The 23,709-nt window shown below is 46.3% G+C and overlaps 2 protein-coding genes across 10 annotated transcripts in view; one reads left to right on the top strand and one right to left on the bottom strand.

The window, feature by feature from the left end:
- SNX18 (sorting nexin 18) overlaps positions 1-23,709 on the top strand; it is a 294,655-nt gene that overhangs the window by 243,669 nt on the left and 27,277 nt on the right. For 2 of the 5 annotated variants that reach the window (XR_016220187.1, XR_016220185.1), the window contains exons 5-6: positions 21,869-21,934; positions 22,495-22,621. The gene's annotated coding sequence lies outside the window, so the exon portion shown is untranslated. Of the gene's footprint in view, positions 1-21,868; positions 23,374-23,709 lie in introns of those variants that run through there. The other 3 variants (XR_016220188.1, XR_016220184.1, XR_016220186.1) reach the window with 2 other exon arrangements.
- Positions 11,699-23,709, bottom strand: part of LOC100345682 (chondroitin sulfate proteoglycan 4) — an 80,754-nt gene continuing 68,743 nt past the window's right edge. For all 5 annotated transcript variants that reach the window (XR_016220183.1, XM_089312783.1, XM_089312782.1 and 2 more), the window contains one exon: positions 11,699-22,845. Coding sequence is in view for 4 of the 5 variants with exons in the window: in XM_089312783.1 (XP_089168909.1) it covers positions 20,798-22,845 (2,048 nt within the window). In the remaining variant the exon portion in view is untranslated. The remainder of the gene's footprint in view (positions 22,846-23,709) is intronic.

Here is a 23,709-nt window from a genome sequence, read left to right on the forward strand (position 1 = left end):
TAAATCACAATGTACAGCACATTAAGGACAGAGATCCTACATGAGGAGTAAGTGCACAGTGACTCCTGTTGTTGACTTAACAAATTGACACTCTTGTTTATGGCATCAATAATCACCCTAGGCTCTTGTCATGAGTTGCCAAGGCTATGGAAGCCTTTTGAGTTCACCGACTCCGATCTTGTTTAGACAAGGTCGTAGTCAAAGTGGAAGTTCTCTCCTCCCTTCAGAGAAAGGCACCTCCTTCTTTGATGACCTGTTCTTTCCACTGGGATCTCACTCTTGGAGATCTTTCATTTAGGTGTTTGGTTTTCGTTTTTTTTTGTTTGTTTGTTTGTTTTTTTTTTGCCAGAGTGTTTTGGCTTTCCATGCCTATAATACTCTCATGGGCTTTTCAGCCATCTCTTAGTTCTTAGTTCATAACTTTTCTGTTATAATTTTGCCACTAATTTTAGTTATTTCATCTAATCGAAGCAAGTCATTTTACATGTTAGGTACTCAATTTCCTCACTTATAAAATGCAGATGATAGTTTCTGTTTCATTGACAAGTTGCTGTAGATAGAGGATGATATGGTAGATGCTGAAATGCTTTGAAGAAAGTGAAAGATGCTGGACAAACACTTAAAAATGCTCAGCCATGGAGGAATGGAGATTGTGAGGAAGATTCCAGAAGCCCAGAGTTCAAAAGCACTGTTTGCTGAATACATGCCAGATGCTTGCAGCTTCCCCAGGTCTGTGGAGACAAGGAAGACCCAATGGGACAAATCTAGAGATTTGTTTGGGTGACTATCAATTTTTATCACTTTTTACGACTTTATGAAGCTCGCAGACTGAAGAATCTGACCTTCCATCCCCGCCTCTAGTCCCCCTTGCTTCAGTTCACCCTGTTTGCACTGCAGGGCCAGAAACAAATCCCAGCATAGATGTCAGGAATGCTGGAGCTGGAATAGGACTGTGAAATCATTTTGCAGATAAGTTGGTTGACCTGGGCATCCACTGCTATGTCTCACTGCAGACCCCAGTGGCTACCTCATGTTATCATTCCCTTCTATCACCTGGACACAATGTTCTACACCATTACCCCTCTCTAGTCCAATGCTTCAGGCAAACTGGAAGACAGCCTGTTACTTGAAAGTTCTATACTTTTTTCAGGGCCAAGAAAGGTGGGAAGGGCAGTTTAAGTGATGGGGGAAATGAAGCCAAAAGTACAGAGGAGGGTGACATTAAAACAGGGTCAGCACCCTAAGCCAAAAACTCAGAATCCAAAATGGTCAAAACTCTGAAACACCTTGAACAGGGATATGATGATGCAGGTAAAAAACTCCACTGCAGGGGCCGGTGCTGTGGCGCAGCAGGTTAAAGCCCTGGCCTGAAGCACCGGCATCCCATATGGCCACTGGTTCTAGTCCCGGCTGCTCCTCTTCCGATCCAGCTCTCTGCTATGGCCTGGGAAGGCAGTGGAGCATGGCCCAGGTGCTTGGGCCTCTGCACCCATGTGGGAGACCAGGAGGAAGCTCCTGGCTCCTGGCTTCAGATTGGCTCAGCTCCAGCTGTTGTAGCCATCTGGGAAGTGAACCAGCAGATGGAAGACTCTCTCTCTGTCTCTACCTCTCTCTGTAACTCTTTCAAATAAGTAACCTAAATCTTTATAAGAAAGAAAACCCCATTGCAGTAGCATATGATGGATTGCATGCAAAATATTGTATAAAATTACCTTCAGACTATGTGTATATGGTATACATGCAACAAAAATGAATTTCCTGTTTAAACTTGGGTCCTATCCGGAAGATATCTCATTATGCAGCTACAAAAATTCCAAAATCCAAAGTTCAAAATGCTTCCAGGCTCAAGCATTTCACACAAGGGATACTCGACCTGCATATTCGTGTGTGATCAGAGGTGTGAACTGGAGGAACTGGGCTTTGGAAGATGATGTTTTTAGTCAACTCAGGCTACCTTAACAAAATATCATAGATTTAGTGGCTGGAACTACTGAAATTTCTTTTCTTGTAGTGATTAGTTGAAGATCAGGAAGCCAGTATGGTCAGCTTCTACTGAGGGCTGTCTTCATGGCTTGCAGTCGGCCACCTGCTGTTGGGTCCTCACTTGGAAGAAAGAAAGAGTGAGAGTGCTCTGATGCCCCTTCTGAAAAGCATCCCCATGACCTCATTGAGCCCTAATTACCTCCCAAAGACCCCATCTCTAAATATTATCATGTGGGAAGTTGTGGCTTCAACATAGGAATTGCAGAAGGAGCTGGCACACTTAGGTCCACAAGAGATGGATATGATTTAGACGGCTGAAGATCCGGGAAATTCTGGCCGCACAGAATTTTAGAACAAGGAAGAGAACTCAGAACTTATCTTGCCCAGTGATGATTAAACTACATCCGGCAGATTTCTGGGAGTGCTAAGGAGCACCCTCTCCCACCCCTGGGGTACAGTAAGGAGAGAGGAGGATTAGGGTTAAAGGAGAGCTCCAGTATATGAGAACCTAGACTCTGCATATGTCATCAACAAAATGATTTATGATTTATTGTTTAAAGTCTGCAATACTTAGAAGATTTAACTCAAATAAATTGTTTTGAGCCAAACAAACAAGCAAACAAAGGTTAAAAAATCAAATTATCTAAGCTGGACAAGGCTTTTGTACATAACTGGGAAACTTTTAGTAAAATCTGAAAATTTCACCTGCATCTTAATTCTCCTTACCCAGTAGCTTTTCAGCTTTTCCTTGAGTCTCGCTCTCACAGATTTTTCTCTGTGCTCCTGTTTCTGGTTAATGTGTGGGTACAGTGTCTAAAAGGTTGAAAAAGTGAGTGTGGAAGCAAAGTGGGCAAGATAAAAAAAAAGAGACACTGATTAGGATAAAGAAACTTCCAGATGTGATAAACAAGATAAAAGAGGGCTCTGTCCACAACAGAAAAGGTAATCCAGAGAAGTTTTTCAGGATGTAGACAAAAGGTGGAGAAAATCCAGAAGGAGTTACTGGAATTCAGAATAGAAAGAAGACATGTAAAAAAATGTTTCTGATTGAAAAATTTTAAGAAAGTGAATGTTCTCTGTCCCATTAAAAGTAAATAAATAAAAACTGGTTGGCCTAGTTAAAAAAATCTTTTCGGGAAACCTATATAGACACCCTCTCAGGGGAGTTGTTTTCAGGTAAAATACACACGGAGAACACAGGGCATGGGAAGAAGGAAGGGCTGACTCAACTGTCAACATCACATCACAGAGTTTTTTATGCTGCGAGATTCTCTAAGGAGAGCAGAAAGAAGCTCACGTAAAAGAACAGGACGCTTGGCCCAGCCCCACGGACTGAGTGCTTCTCCTCTCGCCATCTGTGTTCCAAATGGAAATGTCCACAGGGAAATTTCGCAAAATGAGCCAGCGTTGTACATACCTGACCTGAATTAATACATTCCTGAAGGAGTTCCCAGTTTGATGTTGAACGCTGTGTTCCTTTTAAAGAGACAACACCGCAGCAGAGGAGAATCTGAAGGGAAACCCTCATCCACCAGACTTTGCCCTCTCCACACCATATTTCCAAGTAACTCCTGAGCAGGTCATTGCAAAGCATTTGGGTCAAAGTCTTCCCAAACAACACCCTGTACTCATCACATAGAAATCTGCCTCTGGTCATGAGGAGTGTGTGTGTGTGTGTGTGTGTGTGTGTGTGTCTGTGTCTGTGTGTCTGTGTATATACAGAATCACCCCAAGGCCACGCTGCAGATGAAGGCTGGAAACCAGCTCATCTGTAAAGATTCAGCTCTCACAGCCTCACTGACTATATTTTTCTGAGTAGCAAGAGCAGTATTTGAGAGAAGAGAAATTGGGGTGTGGTAGGCAGCTTCCATGATGGTCCCTCAATAATCCCTCCTGAGATTCACAAGCTTGTGTAGTTACCTCCCCCACTGTTTGTCTATGTGACCAGCAGAATATGCCAGAAAGGCTAGCGTGTGACGTCTGAGAGCAGGCCAGAACAGACATCATAGTTTCACTTTCTCTTGGGTTACTCACGTGGGGAGAAATCAACTACTGTGTCATGAGGCCCGCCAAGCAGCACTCATCAAAAGGTAGACAATAAACACATTCATTTTTGATAAGGCATAGAATAGACATGCACATGCAAATTTAAAACAGAGAGAGGAGGAAATTTGCTGATGTTGATAAGGAACTTTTACCAAATAAACGCACATACTTGTATATAAATAGCTTTAGTGTTTGTACATTACATCAGAAAAAGGTACATATCAACATAATATTTATGCACTGTATAGCATAATCTATACATTTTCTAAATTTTTCTCAGAAGTTTTTTTTTTAAAGATTTATTTGAAAGTAAGAGTCACACACAGAGAGAGAGGGAGAGGCAGAGAAAGAGAGAGAGGTCTTCCATCCACTGTTTCACTCCCTAGTTGGCCGCAAACAGCCAGAGCAGTGCCAGTCAGAAGCCAGGAACCAGGGCTTCCTCCGGGTCTCTCACATGAGCACAGGGGCCTAAGGACTTGGGCCATTCTCTATTGCTTTTCCAGGCCACAGCAGAGAGCTGGATCAGAAGTGGAGCGACTGGGACTTGAACCAGCACCAATGTGGGATGCTGGCATCATAGGTGGTGGCCCAACCTGTTATGTCGCAATGCTGGCCCTGAGAAACTACATTGATTCTAACTTTTGAAAAACAAGTGCATGGGAAGATTACTGAGTGACAACATGTCATTGCAGATACTCAAACCTCATTTAAAGTAATCAAAACCCCTTAGATTGGACAAGCATACAGAAAAAGAGATGGGGTGACACAGAATGTAAGGTCTAGATTAAAATGCACATATGTGCAAGTTTAAAGTATCTGAAATATTTCCATATGTAACATCATGAAATGTTTCCTATTTCAACATGCAGCATTGAAACAATTGACTGTCAGGAAGAAATAAGTTAAATCTATTTTGAGGGAACTTATTTTTGTACAAGATGAAAGATTTAACATTCATAGGTCCTTTTGCTTTTCACATTTAAAAATACCAAAAGAAAATGTCTGGTAGTTTATGCTCTTGAGGTAGAGAAGTCTTTCCCAAGCATGCCACAAAACCAGAAGCAGTAAAGGGAAAAATGAACTTTGTGGCTTTGCTTTTACAAAAGCTTACAGTTCTTTAAATAATGAAAGACTGATGAAAAGTATCATAAAATATTTTCAGCTTCTATCACAAAGGATTCATATTTATAGCACATAAAATTTTATGAATCAATTAGAAAATATAAATGAAAGAAAAATGGACAAAAAGTAAACAATCAGTAGGCAGATACAATACAACTATTAGTATCTGAAAAGATGTTGCTCAGATTCAGTAACAAAGAAACACAAAATTTGAAAGACAAGTTGGTAATCCTCCTGTTTCAATAATAGGGCTGGTGATAATCAGAGCTGGTGAGGCTGTGCCAAAAGGCACTCTCATACCATTGGTAAGAATATAAATTCTCACGACACTTCTAGAAAGTAATCATTCACAATTTGACATTTGTACCATAAATGTGCTTTGAGCTAACATTTCTAATTCTAGTGGTTTGTCCTAGATAAATTATAGGACAGATGTGCAGAGATGTACTGTATAAAGATGCTCACTGTCACACTATTCATAATAAAAAGCAAGAGCAAATAATCTAATGTCTATCAGTGGAGCATTAAGAAGTAAATCATGGCCCCTGCTGGTATTAGATGATAACAAAAGGGGGAGTCAGCATTAATCACAGATAGGTAACAAATCCCAAGAGTGTTTTAGTTGTTGAACATCATATTCTCAAGAATGGACTTTCTTTACTTAAAATAGAAAAAAAAGGAATTTTTACATTATAAAATGGCTTTGGTTATGATGAAAAATCCTCCTGGTTGTTCAAACTTACCAATCCTTCATTCTCAAAACATAAGAAAGGCTGGCTCCAAAATTTATATCTTTGCTTATGCGAGTCTGGAAAAACAGAGACTGGACTGTACACCAGGTCTCAGTGTAAGTAATTTCACTATCTTTATGGGTTGGTTACTAAATAAGGTATTGTTTAAAAAAGCAAGAAGTAAAAGCATGGGTCACCTTCATCCTTAAACGCAGTATAGGTTTGTTTTTTTTTTAATAAAAGATGAAGTATGTCCTGTTGACATGGAAAATGGTCTAATACCTTAAAATGAAATAAAATGAAAATTATAGAACAATATATATTATGTTTTTTAAAATATGTGGCCATATGTAAGCATGAAACGTAGCAGGCTGTACGTCAAACTGTGAACGTAACTGTTAGAGAGATCCAGGGCTTGGAAATAACTTATACGTTGTATTCTACTGCTGGGGAAGGGAGGGAAGATGGAATATCATTGTGTTCTTAGAACTGAGTCTAAAAAGCACATCGAACCTGTTGAAAACTAATTAAAAATTAAGATTAAATTTTTTTACTGTTAGATATTTAGAGCAGGAAAACAAAGTATTTGCCCCAGTACTGCCTTTGTGTACCAGGTGAAAAGCTGGGCTTTTACTGGATTTGCTAACCTCATTACCTGTTATGACATCTCCGAGAAGGCAGTGGAGACCATGTTGTGTTGTTACTTGTGAAAATGGAAGAGATCAGCCAGCCTGCAATCGGAATTTCTCACATTATCTATTCCACCAACAACCATGGAATAACCCTCTAGCTGTCTCATATCCTGTCCTCTGAAGCAAGACAGTGTGCATGCAATCAAGCCACTAACCACGACCTGAAACATCTGCCTTTTCTGAAGCTACATGAGGTGTGGGTATGACACACAGGGTGGGTGCCAGTGACCATCCCCGGGGAATCTCTCTGAAATCAGATGCCAGGAGCAAAAGGAGGAGGCCAGCCTGTGGGACCACAGGCTCGGTGCCAAGCCATGCACAGAAAACAAGATCACTGGGCCACAATTCAACAGTGGGGCCAGCCATTACATATTCATTTGAGGCCCCAAGGACAAAAGCGGCCAGGTGATAGCCACAAAACAAGAACAGCCCTTACTCGGTCTGCTCTTATAGCACTGCCTGGAGCCACAGCTGTACCCGTGGGGGAAAGAGTTGTGGGTTCGCAGTTCAGACAGGGCCTGATGGGCCCACTGCAGGTGGGGCTTGGAGTGGGATCTGGAGCAGAGGTTTCACAGAGAAGTGGTGTTGGCTCAGTTCCTCCTCTCAGTTCCCATTGCACTTGCCAGAGGGGATGCAGCTGGACTCAGGCTGAAAAGGGAAGGCAGCCACAACTCCTGTTAGCTATAGAAAGACAGTGGGCATAGAGCACACGAGAGCTGCCTGATCCAGTCTTCTCCACGTCCGCGGAAACCTCAAGAGTGGCCAGGTACCCTCCACCGGCAGCCATCATTCGTGCCTCTGCCTTGAACTCCTGCCTTCTCTCAGCTCTTCCGCCTCTGTGTTGAGTACCAGGTGTCCAAGAGAGGAGTGTCACATTCCTGTGGCCTTTTCCAAACCAGTGGGCTGCCACTGCCTAACCGTGATCACTTCGTGCTATTTAGGCAAGCCGGCTCAGAAGTAGAAGTCTATTGATATGGTTGGGCAGTGACTATCTGCTGTCTCATCGGTCACTCTCCTGCAGTCTCTCTGGCTCAAGAGATCAGTGACTTATTTCCTGTCCACTTAAAGTCTCACAGGAGCTGGAAGACCGTCTTCTGTCTTGTAGCTTTGCCACCTGCTCCACCCACGTTCCAAGGTCTCCACTGCAGGGCACATGCAGGATGGAGGAGGAACGGGAATCAGAACTTCTTACCTGGAAGACGCACGTGCTCCATTTCCACTCACAGTCCCCGGGCAGGATGGTCATAGGATTCTAGCTGAAATGCAAAGGAGAAAGCTGGGAAGGATTAGGGGGCGTGCAGGACAAGCACGGTGGCCCATTCATAACAGGAGAAGAGTTCCGTGAACTCCGCAAATAGACTAGAGAGTAGCAGAAAGAACCTGCGAGTGGCAGCCTGCCCAGGCACAGGGGCCAGAGGCACTTCTGTCGCCGATCGCCTGGGGAACCTCCTGCTCCTCTACATTCAGCAGAAGACCAAGCGGAGCTGCATGAGCCGCAACGTATTTTTCAGGTCGACATGGTTCCATAGGAAGGTATGTGAAGATGGCACATAAATGAACTCTCAGCGCTTCCCCAAGGATTCCCAGTGGACAATGCATCGACGGCCTCCGCCCCTCTTCTAGGGTCCGCCCCGGAATGTCACTTCGTCACTTCCGCCGTGCTGCTATTGTTAAATGCTCTTTGGGAAATCAGAGAGAAGCTCAGCAGCAGCAGACCCCTCATAGTATGAGAATAGATGTGGCTACAGAGGGATCCTCGTGAGTTCCCAGCCTCACTCACATACATGCTTCCCCATTCAATTAGCAAACACCGAGTGTTTCCTATGAGCAAGACGCTGTCTCTTTAAGCAGTGTTTCGCTTCTTAGGCACTAACAGTAGGTTATACTACCTGACATCTAAGGTCCTTCCAGCTTGAATGATTACCCCTCTCTTGATTGTAGGTAGAACGCATTGGTTGAGAGCCTGGACTGTAGCGCCAGGAGGTTCACACCCAAATGGCAGCTCAAGCTTTGCTGTGGTTGGGCTCCTGGGAAGCAGGCTCTAGGTGGAGGTTTAGCGGGCAGGACCCACTAGGGAGTGCTCCCGGGGTCAGCTGGAGAATGGAAAGAAGCCGCCCGGGGCAGGCGGAGAAGCAGAGCTGAGATGCAGCATGAAGGCCTGAGCCCAGTCCTTGAGGACGCTGATGGTGAGATGGACCCTTCAGAATCCTCCTGAGATGGGAAGACAGCGCTGGGGCGGTCGGTCACTGGACGTGGGCTGCCCTGGGAAGCCAGCACAGCCTGGGCTCAGTGACTCTCTTCAGCCAAGGCCATGCCCACAGAGGGCTGCCAGCCCTGCTCTGTCTGCCAGCCACACTCTCAGCAGCTGGAGGCGTAAACCCTTCATCCCAGAAAGGGGATCTGAGCAGCACCTCACAATACTCCTGCGTGCTTCCTAGGGGTGACCTTGACCAAGTTGCCTAGCCTGTTAATCTGGATTTTACAAGGGAGGAAAGTGAGGGACAACATAGCTGTATGTCGCAGAACATTTGCACATGTGAAGCCCTAATGCAGTGCTTACTAAATGCCTGGCACTGTTCTAAGCATTCAGTATTCTGTGCCTTTCCTAAGCCCCACAAGAACAGGAATGTTCACATTTGGGGATTCACTGGGACTGTGGAGTCTTACAGGAGGACATGCCCCCGTCCATGGCCCAGTCTCTTCAGTCCTTAGAGGCCCAGGTTTCCAGCCAAAATGCCGTGGCTGAAGGCATTTACAGCAGTCCACCTTCATCTGCAATGCTACAACCACAAAAACCTCTAGGAAGAAACTGTTGTCATTGTACCTAAAACTTCCTCTTTCATATTTCTCTCTGCTCTCTCGCCAAGACAAGGGGGAGAATGTCCTCTGTCTTTCAAGGAAGGGCACTTCAGAGCCCTATCTGCTGAAATTAGCCCCCACATTCCCTGTGTCCTTCAGGGGCCTGGACGCTGAATGTGGGACCTACCAGAAGGATCCTCAGCCCCTGTGCCTGCATGACGAGGAGCTGTCTTGCTCAGGCAGAGACGCAGCCCCACTGCCAGCCTGGCTGGCACAGACTCGCCAGCATCTGCACCGCGTCTGGGCTGTTTGCCTAGGAATAAAATTATGATTCATGAAGAAAGTCTGAGGCTGGAGCAAATGGGTGTGCAGGGGACCAAAGGCAAAGGGGATGTTGAGATGAGAAGTCTGTTCTTTCTTGCCAAAGTGAGCCTGGAGATGAGAAAGTTATGGGGATGTTCCTTCTGAAAATTCAGAGCGTGTTCCTTGCAGCTCTGGGAGGTGACCTCCCCTATGTCCTCTTTCAAACAGGCATGCCGGGGCTGGCATTGTGGTGCAGCAAGTGAAGCTGCCATGTGCGACACCAGCATCCCAGATCAGAGCACCGGTTTGAGTCCCGGCTGTTCTTCCTCTCCAGCTCCCCATTCATGTGCCTGGGAAGGCAGCAGCAGATGGTCCAAGTACCTGGGATGCTGTCACCCACTGGGAAGACCCAAATGGAGTTCCAGGCTCCTGGCTTTGGCTTGGCCCAGCCCTGACCGTTGTGGCCATTTGGAGCGTGAACTGGTGGATGGAAGATCTCACTCTCTCTCTCTACCCCTGCTCTGGTCACTCTGTCTTTTAATTAGCATACATAAACCTTAAAACAAACAGGCGTGACAATGTCTGCCTCTAGTTGGCCTGCTCTTAGGAGACCAGCGTTCCTGCGCTGCTTTGTACCAGCCCTGTCACTGTTTGGATTTGAGGCAGTATTGTCCCTCCGAAAGCCACGTAGGTTTTCTAGTCCACAACCTATTTTGCCATCGGAGAAAGTCAGATGGAAATTTCTTCCACGTGGAAACTTCAAGCTGCTTTCCTTTCGTCTAACCTACAAACCCTGTTTCCCCCCTACCCCAGCCCAACCACTATCTTCTCCTCCCCTTGCCCAAACCATTCCTCTCCCACCCGCTCCTGGCTCAGCTGCCAATGCTGGTTCCAGCTCCCTGCATGTTGCAGTAGAAGCAGAACAGTTGTTTTCAATTACATTCCAAAGCATAGCACAGAATTTCTGAAAACAGCTTCCCAGTTTTCAATTGACTGTGGCAATAGCAGCCTCAGAGAACTCTTTCCAGGAAGAACGCAAACCTCGCTTACTCACAAAGCAACTTGAGGCTGCTTTTTCCATTGCACAAAAATTAATGGGGGCTTTCCTGTGCTCCTCAGGGGGAGTTGGTCAGCACAAATCCTCTCTCTAGAAGCAGGGCCACCAGGGGTCAGAATGAAAGGGTCACAAGATGGACTTCTGGCTTCCAGAGCTGGGAGGAAACCCAAGAACAGCAAGAGACAAGGCTCAAGTCTTTTACTACTGTAGTATGTAGAAGATGCAGGCCAAAATATAGGCCCCTCACAGTTTGCAGAACGCTAAGCTGCTCCTCCATCTGTGGCATAACAATAGCTTTAGGACAGCGCCAAGAAGAAAATGAGAAGGTAACATGGTGATTCAATTAGCAAAGTGACTCTTGAGTCTGCCTCAGCCCAGACCAGCTGTCTGTCTTGTGCACCTTCCTGATCCACTGTCCACCTCCCATCCTCCTGTTTACCCCAGAAAGCTGCTCTCCTATGAATCAAGAGCAATTCAGCTCCTGGCTGCTGGTCAGGTTCAGTCAATGGAAGCCCCCGGGAGGAGAGCAGAAGCTGGGAGGATGGCAAGATGGAAGGCTTTCGTCCCCCAGCCCCTTGCTCCAAGTCTTGAAGGTTGACTGGCTACCGAAGGCCACAGCTCCGACCAGGCGGCTCGGACCCCTTGGCCACTCCCAGTTCCAGGAACCAATCCTTGTTTTTGTCCTTTCTGACTGAAGGGTAGTAATGACTCCCTGCTGTTGCTGGCCCTGGGAATAAGCCCTACTTGTTTTTCCTGAACCTTGTCTACGTCTATGTTGAGTCTAGTACCAATTGCTTCTCAATGTCCCAATTTGGGTATGCCTTCTTGAGTTTCCTGTTGCAACCTGAAGGATGCTTGGCCATATTCACCTTCAGGATAGCTTTGTGGTAGGGACTCCGGATCTCCCAGAGCCCCCCAGTATAATCTTGTGGAGGAGAATGATGTGTGAAAGCAACGACTTTGCATTTTTCTTTAAGATTTATTTTATTTATTTGAAAGTGTGAGTTACACAAAGAGGAGAGAGAGGGAGAGGGAGAGAGAGAGAGAGAGAGAGAGAGGTCTTCCATCTGCTAGTTCACTCCCTAATTAGCCGCAATGGCCAGAGCTGCACCCATCCGAAGCCAGGAGCCTGGAGCTTCTTCCAGGTCTCCCACGTGGGTTCAGGGGCCCAAGGACTTCGACCATTGCTTTCCCAGGCCACAGCAGAGAGTTGGATGGGAAGCAGAGCAGCCGGGACTCGAACCGGCGCCCATATGGGATGCCGGCACTGCAGGTGGCAGCTTAACTGCTACTCCACAGTGCTGGCCCCAAGACTTTCTATTCTTCAACTTGGGAACTGAGGCCCAGAGAAGTTAACCATAAGCCATTCTAAAGGAGATCCTGGCAGTCACTGGGGAGGGGATAGAGAGGCAGTAAGAGTGACCTGGTAAGTCCCCCAGCAGTGCTTCAGCTGCATTTTAGGTCTAAATTCCAAAATTATGAGAGAGTGGAGGTGATTGCTGAAAAGGGCTGTGTGTTGGGCAGAAGACCCACATGTAGATTCTGAAAGGAATGCGACCTCTGATGTTCTTTAGGAACAAAGTTGTATTCCAGGAAGAACTGAAGGAAAGCACCCTAGGAACCCGCTACAGCGACACCCACCATACTTCCTCCTTCCTGGAAGGACATGACCTTGGCCAAGTAACTCCAGGCTACTACTGGCCACAGATAATTGGACTCGAGTGGGCAATGGGCCACTTGAAAAAGGACCCTATAGTCTCAGCTGAGCAAATGAGAGTCTTTCTCTTGTGAACTAGAGGCAGGTGATCTTCAGCTGCAGCCAGATGTTGTGCTCTGGAGGGACAGTCACGTCACACGGTACCAAGGAGATGCCCAGGCCATCTAGAGGGTTTTGATGCACTGGACGGAAGAGGACAGCAAAACTCAGAATTTCACAGTAGGAGCCAACCCAAGTCCATGGCAGGTAGAACCCACCACTGAGGATGTGTTTCTTGTTTTCTCCGCACAGTCTGTTGTCTCAGTTCCTAGTATCTTTTCAGGTCTTGTGACGCTGGCTGTGTGCATGTCCTGCCACTGGGTTCTAAGAGATGTCCCTGTAGTTTTGATCAACAAATGCGCTTTTCTTGGGCTTAACTGAGACCTGAATACATAAATGGTGAGAAAAGAAATATCTTTTTGGAAGAATTCCTTCTACACAGATGTGTCCCTTCTAGGAAGTAGACCTGAGCCCCTCCCTCCTTAGTGACTTGCTTCTAACAAGGAGAGTGCAGAGAGGGGACAATGGTGACTCAACAGTGGACATGCCTGGCAAACAGCACTTTAATCAACCCATCAAGGGGACCATCGCTGATAAGTCATGTAGATCTTTTCCCCCAATGTAACTTGGTGAGGCCTCTTCACCTCTGTGTTATTTCCGTCATAAGAGACAAAACCAATGTGGCCACACACACACTCACACTTGAACCTCCAAAGCTGAGCTAAATACACTTTTTCTCTTTATAAAAGTTTCCTCAAATATTTTTGTTGTAGTAACACAAAAGCTAATACATTCCCCAAATCATAATTCCAGTCTATTTAAAACAAGGACAGGCTGTAAAATTTGTCACAGATTGGGGCAGGCCTTGTGGCACAGTGGGTATGGCTGTAGCTTGGGACACCTGCATCGCTTATCTGAGTGCCTCAGTTCAAGTCCTGCCTCCACTTCCACTACAGCTCCTTGCTAATGAAACACCCTAGGAGTGAGCAGATTGTGGCTCAAGTACTTGGGCCCCTGCCACTCATGTGCGAGGCACAGATTGAGTTCTGGGATCTTGGCTTTGGCCTGGCCCACGTATTTGGGGAGTAAACCAGCAGATGAAAGATTTTTCTCTCTCTCTCTCTGCCTCTCCTTCTCTCTCTGTGTAATTCTGGCTTTCAAATAATTTTTTTTAAAAGTTGTTCATGAAAACCATGTATTAAGAGAAAACTATTCATGAATTTCAAAACAAGCCTTGGGCCAGGATCTCCTGTGAGCACAAGCCCTCCTGCTCCTGTCTGAAGGCGATGGCAGTGACCTAGCAGACCTGAGCTGCAGTGGGTCAAAGGTCCTGTAGGGTAGAGACCCATAGACACTGTAAAGGGCCACGAGGCAGAGGGCCTCTAGCCATGGGACCCATAGTTAGGAAACAGGACATAGGGAGACTGTGAACTCAGTCTTAGTATGTGTTTCTTCCAAAGCCAAGACTCACCCATGAGTAGGAGCAGGAGTGAGGGGCAGGGATGGTGAACAGCCAAGGGGGTACACACACCGATGGGCTGAGCTCAACCTTTAGGATGCTCTGAGATGCCCCACATCTGTATTTTAGAACCGTTCACACCAAGGATGCAAGGCGAAAGTGCTCACCCACTTTCCCCTGGGCTGTTCCATGGGGAGTTAGCTCTCCCCACTTCTGTGCTGAGCAACCCTGAACCCCCACAGGAATGCTGTTGGAGACAGAGAAGCCCTGGGTAGAAAGCATACAGCACAGTGAGCCCTGGTTTATGGCTGTGAACATGCTGGGGACTTTCAGCCACAGCAAAGGTGCGAGAATTTGAAACAGTGCTGAAGAGGTGTCTGTGGCAGCTATGAACCAAGTTCTGCGAGATGCAGAACCAGCTCTATAGCTTGTAAGGCCCAGTGAAAAATGAATATCTGGAACCCTTATTTAAATTATTTGAATTTTAAGATGGTGCCAGAAGAACATTAAACTAAGCCCAAGGTCCTTCTATGCATGGACCCTGTGTGACCTCCAGGAGGTCTGCCCATGAAGATGGCACTGGCTCCTTTAAAAAAAAAGATGTATTTATTTATTTGAAAGGCAGAGTTATAGAAAGAGAGAGAGAGAGAGAGAGAGAGAGAGAGAGAGAGAGAAGCTCTTCCATCCATTGGTTCATTCCCCAAATGAACACAACATCAGGGGCTGGACCAAGCTGAAGCCAAGAGCCCAGAGCTGCTTCTGGTTCTCCCATGTGGGTGCAGGAACGAGCCATCTGCTGCTGCTGCTTTCCCCAGGCACATTAGCAGGGAGCTGGATTGGAAGAAGAGCTGGGACTTGAATCAGAGCCCATATGGGATGCCTGCATCAGAGGCGGTGGCTTTCCCTACCACGCCACAATGCTGGAGCCTTGTCTTTTTTTTTTAAGATTTTATTTATTTATTTGAAAGTCAGAGTTAAACAGAGAGAGGAGAGGCAGAGAGAGAGAGAGAGAGAGGTCTTCCATCTGCTGGTTCACTCCCCAGATGGCCGCAACGGCCAGGTCTGCGCTGATCCGAAGCCAAGAGCTAGGAGCTTCTTCTGGGTCTCCCACGCTGGTGCAGGGGTCCAAGAACTTGGGCCATCTTCTACTGCTTTCCCAGGCCATAGCAGAGAGCTGGGTCGGAAGAGGAGCAGCCAGTTCTCGAACCGGCACCCATATGGGATGCTGGCGCTTCAGGCCAGGTTGTTAACCTGCTGTACCACAGCGCCAGCCCCTTGTCTGAATCTTAATAAATTACTCCTCACCCCTGCTTCTTTCCTAACACACACACACAGGCACCTGTGGCAGGGCATCCCAATCACACCTCCCCATGGAACACCAGCATTGAGGAGTCTGAGTTCTCTCCCTCCCAGTCTCTGCCTCAGCTCTGACCAAAAGACCCACAAGCATGACCTCCAGCAGCGGCCTCCTGATCCTGCTGGTGCTGGCTGAGGTCAGATCTAGGAGAGAATTCTTCAGGAGAGAATGTTTCACAAAAGGCTGGGGTTTCCCCCCCTGAAGTTCTTTAAGATCCTGTGCTTATAGCAAGTCAAATGATGATGATGGTTGGTAGAATTTTTCATTTTGTTAAGGATTTTTTTTTTTGGTTTGTTTTTCAAAGACTTATTTATTTGAAAGGCAAAGCAGGGTGGGGAGGTGGGTTTATCAATCTTCCATTCACTCCCCAAACAGCTGTAATAGCCAGGTCTAGGCCAGGCCAAAGCTAGGATCTAGGAACTCCAACTTGGTCTACCACACAGGTGGCAGGGGCCCAAGCACTTGGGTCATTTTCCATGGCCTTCCCAGGTGTATTAACAGGAAGCTGGAGCAAAAAGCAGAGTAGCTGGGACTCTAATCTCTACTCCAACACAGGATGCCAGCATCACAAGTGGATGCTTAACCCACAGCACTGCAGCTTAGGCCCTGCTGAGGGCGTTACATTTTAAGAAAAGAAAAGGCAGGCTTTTGTCATTTCTGGAATTGAAAATGGCCAATCCGCAAATGACCAACCACTGGATTGGGAGGAAGGAAGCATGGGAAAAGGTTCCCAGTCCTGGGGCCTGGTTGCTATGTGGGTCCCAGGAGGGAATGGTGCGTGGTATTTTACCGACAGCTCAGCACCCTCCACTAGGGAGAGAACTAGTAACCCTGCCAACCTTCAGGCTGCCCTTACAGAGCCTGTTCCTTCCTTCATTTTCTCTCCATCTCCATCTCCATCTATAGAAAGGGCCCTGATGCCAGCTAGGGTTTGAGCACTTGGGACGTTCCCTTCTTAAGAACACCTCATTTATTCCTGAATCACCCATCTGAAATTCCACCATCAATAATATGCTGCTTTGTGTAGCCCCCCTTGACTTAATGAGCCCCCTTGACTTAATGTGCCAGTTCTTTAAGTATATTGCAAGCCTAGGTTAGAAGATTCCTCTGTAGCAACTAGTATAGCCCTGATACATTGAAAATACCTTACAAATATTGCTATTACCCTATTCATAGTACATGATTACAGCACGAAATCCTAACAAAACCCAAAGAGGCAAGTGTTGTTATCATTTGTTGGCTGAGGAAATTGAAGTTTAGAGAAACGAAATCCTCACTCAGAGCCACATTGCTAGGAAGGAAGCAGAAAGCCAGACTCCCAGACAGGTCCATAGTCCATTATTTAGCCACTCTGCCGTGTCCCTGGGCCTGGCAGGAATATGAGCACCCCACGACAGGTAGTACAACACTGGGTGCAGAAATGTGGGGGCTGAGAAGCAGCCAGACTTCCCTGAGAACCAATCCCCCCCACCTGATGGGCAGCGTGCACTTGTAGCACTTCAAGTGACGTCACAAAACCCGTCCATAAGCGCCACTTCTCTTTGTTCTCTCCTCTGAAACCCCATCTCTGTCTGGGCATGCTTCGTGAGATTCTGTAGGGGTCTACCAGAAGAATACTATCAGGGAGGGCATTTGGCCTAGCAGTTAAGAGGCTGGGTGGGACACCTGCATCCCACATCAAAATGCTTGGGTCTGAGGCCGGCACCATGGCTCACTTGGTTAATCTTCCGCCTGCGGCGCCGGCATCCCATGTGGGTGCCAGTTCTAGTCCCAGTTGCTCCTCTTCCACTCTGCTGTGGCCCAGGTGCTTGGGCCTTGCACCTGCGTGGGAGACCAGGAAGAAGCACCTGGCTCCTGGCTTCAGATCGGCGCAGTGCCAGCCGTGGCAGCCATTTGGGGGGTGAACCAATGGAAAGAAGACCTTTCTCTCTTTCTCTCTCACTAACTCTGCCTGTCCAAAAAAAAAAAAAAATAATGCTTCGGTCTGAGTCTTAGCTTTGTTCCCAATTCAGGTTTCCAACTAGTACATATCCTAATGGCAACAATGATAGGCCAAGCATTTTAGTCCCTCCCACCCACATGGGAGACCCAAATTGAGTTCCTGGCTCCTGCCTTTGGCCCTGGCTCAACCTAGTCATTATAGGCATTTGGGAGAATTAATTAACAGATGGGAACTCTTTCTCTCTCAGATCAAAAAATAAATTAACACAACCAAGCAGTCCAAAACTAATTGCAGAACAGAGTCTTGCCTCTTCTGCCCAGTGTCTTACAAACACTGGGTGCCTAATAAACGTCTGTGAATCTCTAGCCTCTTTCCAATGTCTATAAAATAGCCAAAAATGTGCTTGAGCATTCTAACCAAAGACTGCTTCGTTTAGCAGCCAGGCAAGCTCACTCCCCACCCCCCTCTACTCAGGGCTGAATCCCATGATTCATTGCAATACCTCTGAGAGATGCAGGGGAGGAGTGGCTCAGATCCATCCCAAATCTGGGAAGCATCATCTGATATGTACCACCACCTCCCATTGCCTACCACCCACCCTCCAATGTACCCCCTTCAGCTCCACCGATCTGAAGAAGTAGAGGGTGAACGTGGCTCTGATCACCACCTATTTCACCTAAAATAATTTAGGACTTTAAGAAAATGCTTATAGATTTGAGAAGTGACCACTAAAGATTCCAATCTACCAAGCCCTTCTAGTAGAAAAAATATTTGTGGGAAGTAGAAAAATTACATACCTTCTACCCCTAGCCAGTTCCAGAAAGAACCTACCTTATTTAAAGCAAAAATCCACTACCTTACTTATACCAACTTCTGAAATACACTTAATAACTTACCAGTAATCTGTTAAGAAGCAGTGAATTCATTATGACAAAGAGTTGAAACTATTCAATCCTAGTCATGGCATAGGGGAGAAACCATTTCAGACTAAATTTTCAATTTCCAAAACTTCAATTTTCAATACTAACCAAGGCTTTGCCAAATATTTTATTTCATGCTGTATTTGAGCCAGCACCAAATGGTAGGCACTGTTTCCTTTTAATTGAATCCATCTGCAAGCCAGTAGACTATCCCAGAGTTTCTGGAAGACAACTTTCCAAACTCTATATGAATTCCTTGCTGAAGCACAGAGGCTGGGTATCCGGATTGGATTCCGCACGGATGCTCCTGCTCCACAAGGCACATTCAGAAACAACAATGTGAATTATTGTGAAGTGTCTGGGTGTGTCTCCTTCCAATGCAGACACTGACTTTATTAGTTTGGAGTTGCAAAACTAGCAAGAAAATGAGGAAGGGAAAGCAGAGATTTTCATTTGGCCATGCTGGTAATTCTAGGCAGAAGCCAACATGATCCCTGAGCCAAGAACGTCTGGCTCTTCCACAGAGAGCAGGCATCTCTTGCCCACGAAGGGAGAGAAGAACTCACTGGAGTGAAGATGCTCCTTGGCCTTTCCCTCTTGTGCGGAAGCACACACTCCAGTTCTCCAGGTTAGAATAGGCCTGAAAACAAATCTGAGTTGCTTAATGACCAAGGCAACTATGGGTTAAGCCTCTCATTTCTCCTCCCCAAACCAAAACACTTGAAAGGGGGCTGCATATAATTCAGAAAACAAGAAATGCTGGAAAGAAGCACTTTTGGAAGCAGACTAGAGAAGTTTCCTTTGGCAACTGTTGTCCCCAGATAAGGATGGCAGGCAACAGCTGTCCATGGTATCAGATCCAAGTACCTAAGACATGGGCTAGACCCAAATATGTTGTGCTCCCATTTATTCTGCAAATCATGAAATCTGTTTTACAAAGAGCAGTTAAAAGTGAGTTGGGAAGAGTGGGAAGGAGAGAGAGTGAATAAAAAGTCTCTTTAGTAAGGAACATATCAGAGCCATGAGGACACTTTGACCTCAGCTTTTCTTTTGTAAATATCCTACCTCAGGGGTTTTTTTTCCTCCTGATGCATTCCACCTGTTAACACAGGCAAAATCTTTCCCTTAGACAAGGAATATAAAGAAATGAAACTTCTGTCAAATTTTGTTTGGTTTTTAATCCATTCTCTTTTAAAAGATTTTCATGTGTACCATTAGCCAGTTTCAAATACACAGTGGGATTTCACCCCTCCTCCCCCATTCTATTTGTAGAGATGGTTTTTGCCTAGACTTGGTAATGAGTTTACTAACCCTTCATCAGGTATCCAAGAGATTGTGGCTCAAGCCAGGGTTTCTCCATCAGCACCTTTGACATTTGGAGCCAGACAACCCTTTGTCGTGTTGAGCTGTCCTGTGCACTGTTAGATAAGTGGCATCCTCCTTGGCCCCTACCCAGTAGATGCAAGGACTCTCCACCAGTTTTGGGGGGAAAAAAAAAACAACACAACAACAACAACAAACTGTCCCTAGCAACCACCAAATGTCCTCCGGGCCAGGGGGAAGGAAGGAGGAATGTCTCCCCTCACACGGCTTTCACAGACCATGCTACCCCAAACCCACGCTCACCCCATTGAAGAACACTGACCTTTAGTTCTGAGAAAACGATTAACACATGAACAGAGATAAAGACACCAATTTGAAAAATCAAAATCATTGTTTTTCAAGTATCTCAATCATTGAAGAGCATTTTAATAGACACTATCCATTGCCTATCTAATTGCTATCTCCCACTCCTTCTCTAATTACACAGTGGGCAGACCTGGGGAAAGCAGAATATGGCCCAAGTGTTTGGGCCCCTGCTACCTATGTGGAAGACTGGGATGAGGCTCTGGGCTCCCGGCTTTGGCTTGGCTCAACCTTGGCCTTTGCAGCTATCTGGGGAGTGAATCAGTGTGGATGAAAGATCTCTCTGTCTCTCCTTCTCCCTCTGTAACCCTGACTTTCAAATAAATACATACATCATTTTAAAAAGAAAGGAAACCTAATGTAGTCAATACACACCTTCAAAGGGGACCAGGCTGTCCCACTCTCAGGAATATCAAGGCATTCCCTGCATTAGGAAATCAAACTTAGAGGCCCTGAAGAGGAAGACAGTACAGAAAAACATGACAGAAACAAATTCGTAATTTGATGAAGTATCTCTCCTACATGCTAAAATAGTTCTGGCACTTCCTGCTGACTCACTGAGCGAGAATGAATCCTCAATGAAAAATACTCAAAGCCTTCCTCTTTCAACTTTATGTCCCAAGTTAATACTGTCATTTTTAGTGGGGCCAACATGTCCTATAGCACCTTGGCAAAGGGTTTAAATATTGACAAAAGCTGATGTATACTGAGAAAGTCAGGTCCAGAAGAGGACACACAGAGCCTCCTATGGAAATTGATGAGTGTTGCACAAAAATTACAATAAACCACCAAATAACCAAGGGACCATGACTAAGCACTGCATGACCAACAGCGCCAGGCTTTCCTTGGTTGATTCAACTAACATTTCTTTTGTCGTACATGTCAGTGTCTCTATTAGTACCTGCTAAACAGTAGGTGGCCAATAAGTAACAAGAGCCCCACGTCTAGACCCAGTACTGCTTGTGTTTCAGTGTTGGGTTGGTTTGTCGGCAGAGCTTGACCATGTCTGGATCCAGGTTCAGCCAAGTCTCCCAAGGAGCACATTTTTCCACTGGCTCAGGCAATGAAGAAACCATTTTCTCACAGTGCGGGACCCTAAAAAGACTGGCTGGGGGGCTGCTGGAGCTTTTGATAAGGGGAGTCACTGTGACAGTGGGAACAGTGGTACTCCTTTCTGGCCTGTGACATGGAGTTGGGGGCTCCACGTTGGTCTGGGGCTTGATGAGGGGTTTTGCCTTTTCTGTCTTCCGACCCAGCAGCCAGACACACAAGGCTACTGCAGTCACTGTCAGCAGGAAGACCACCACAGCCAAGGCTACAATGACCATCAGAGGGTAATTACTCGCTCTGGGCTGAGTGGGTGCCCTGTGGCTGACTCTGGTCGCAGCTGGGGGCCAAACGACCCTGGTGGGAGAGGCCTTGCCATATACATGGAGCTCTTCATCACTGTGTTGACCCCAGGGCTCTGTTTTCTGCCAGCTGGTCTGGGATGGCTTCTCCAGAGAGTCTGTCTGTGCCATGGGACCTGAGGAAATCACGGGGTTTTCCTGAGCAAGAACTGAGGTCACAAGGCTTCCTCCAGTGACTAATAAAGGAACATTTGGTGTAAAAGTCTGCAAGATTAAGGAGTCAGGTGGCACTATGGTGAAGGAGAGATAACCTATTGCTGGCTGCACATGGTCTGCCCTGAGCAAGAAAGTGAAGGAGTCATTCAGCACAGGGACGCCTGTTAGATTAGCGTGTGGGTCAAGCACCAACAGTCCTTGGTCAATGTCGCTCTGAGTGAATAGAGTAGCATCTTCCGTCACAGAGCTGCGAACCACCCTTCGTACAAGTCTTCCATGGACAGGGGGTTCTGTCACTTCAAACGTGGGATCACTGTTTGTCATATTAGCGAGCTCTGTAGCATCAAGGTCCTTTCTTCTCAACTGATGAGCCACTCCGTTGGCCACTGTTAGGTGGGACGTCACCCGCAGTAAAGGCAGCACTCTGATGCCCAGTGTTTGTCCTGTCAGGTTGCTTTCTGATGTAAACACTGAGAACTGCAGCTGGTCCTCCGAGGCTGTGAGATTTGTCATATGGTAAGACAGTTTTCTTGAATTCAAGTCCTCCTGTCCAAAGCTAGTGACCACCTGGTCTCCGATCAGCAGGTGCCCATGTCGGAGGGGCCATGTTATCCTGTAAGTGATCTGCGGGCTTCTTCCATTGGTCACTGCTGACAGGTGAGCACTGGTGAGGAGGACACTTGTCTGACCTTGTGGGAGAAGTAGGTCGGTGAGGTTCACGAGGGTGATGGAAATGGGGATGACGTCCAAGTGGAAGAGCTTGTAGAGAGGGCGGTGTTCCCCGTCCGTCACGCTGAAGTAGAACACTCCAGAGGATGGGCTCCCATCGTGGATGAACCACACCTGAGAGTGATCGATGTCAGCCTGGGTAAAGTGGTGAATAGGTGAGTCTACATGGTTAGCCATGGCCAAAAAGCCATTAGAAGGGTGACGGATGACCGTGTATCTGATCTCATCGGGAGAATTGTCAAGATCTTCCACTTTCAAGTTTTCAGGTCCCACAACCAGCGTACTGCCCTGCAGAACTCTGAGCTGAAGCCCTTTTGTCTTTAATGCTGGTGCCTGGTCATTAACAGGGGAGATGGTGATGGTAAACAGCTCTTCCAGGAAGTCAGCCTCCGGCTTGATGGGGGACTCGTTCTTTCGATTTGGCCAAGCAGCAAAGGTAAAATTATCAGCCAGGGATTCAGAGTCATCATGAAGGTATGTGATTCCAAATTTATTAACTATATACTGGGAGAAATTGGGTTTTTCTTTGGTAATGTTTCTTTCTCCAACTGCGATGGTTCCATGGTGAGGAAGTGATGTAACCTGGAACCAGATTTCATAGGAAGAGCGCTGAGATTTGGACAATTTAAACAAGAGGTTGGAAGCATCTAATTTGGATTGATCGATGAGGACTCTGCCTCCCTCCTTCACGGCAGCTCCTGTTAAAACACAAAGAACAAAGTGGCATTTCCTTAGGACGTTCTCTTTGCCAAAGTCCCAATAGGTTGTTCTAAACACTTCGGTTGCTCCAGTACTTGAATTAGCTCTGCTACCCAAGGCATATGAAAAAATAAAATAAAATTTAAATACAAACACACACAGTTAAATCACCATTTCAGACAAGTAAACATTAAAGTCTTTAGATATAAACGGTTTCTGGGACAGGCATCTGGCCTAGTAGTTAAGATACCAGTCTGGATACTTGCATCCCACTTCAGAGTGCCTAGATAGGCACATGAAGCTCTGCTCATGATTCCAGCTTCCTGCTAATGTGAACTCTGGGAGGCCGTGGGCGATGGCCTAAGTGATGGAGTTCCTGCCACCCATGTTGGGGGCCTGGACTGAGTTTCCAGCTCCCAGTTTCACTTGACCCAGCCCTAGCTTTTGCATACATTTGAGGAGTGAACCCACAAATGGGAGCACACTCACTTTCTCTCCCTCTTTCCCTGTCTCTCCCTCCCTCTCAAATAAATATTAAATAAAAAAAAATTAAATGTTAATTTCCTAACTCATCTGCCATTGGGCTTTTCTCTTGCCATGGAAACAGGTATGGTTTGTCAATACTCTTTTCCTTTCAAGAACTTGCCCTATTTGCCATTTTCATTTTCTGGTGAAGTCCCTCCCTGAAGACACAAATAAAATTCTTCAAAGCAAAGTTGCCATCCTTACCCCAACACAGCTATTAAGCTCATGCCAGGAAACAGAGCCCAGGAAAAAAGATATGGAAAGAGATCACTTTGTTATAATTATTAAGTTTCATTCCAAAAGTTGATTTCAAGGAATTGGCAATTAAATAGGGAAAT

The sequence above is a fragment of the Oryctolagus cuniculus genome, chromosome 14 (genome assembly GCF_051225735.1).
Source record: "Oryctolagus cuniculus isolate XC-2025 breed Fujian yellow rabbit chromosome 14, ASM5122573v1, whole genome shotgun sequence".
Taxonomy (NCBI): Eukaryota; Metazoa; Chordata; class Mammalia; order Lagomorpha; family Leporidae; genus Oryctolagus; species Oryctolagus cuniculus.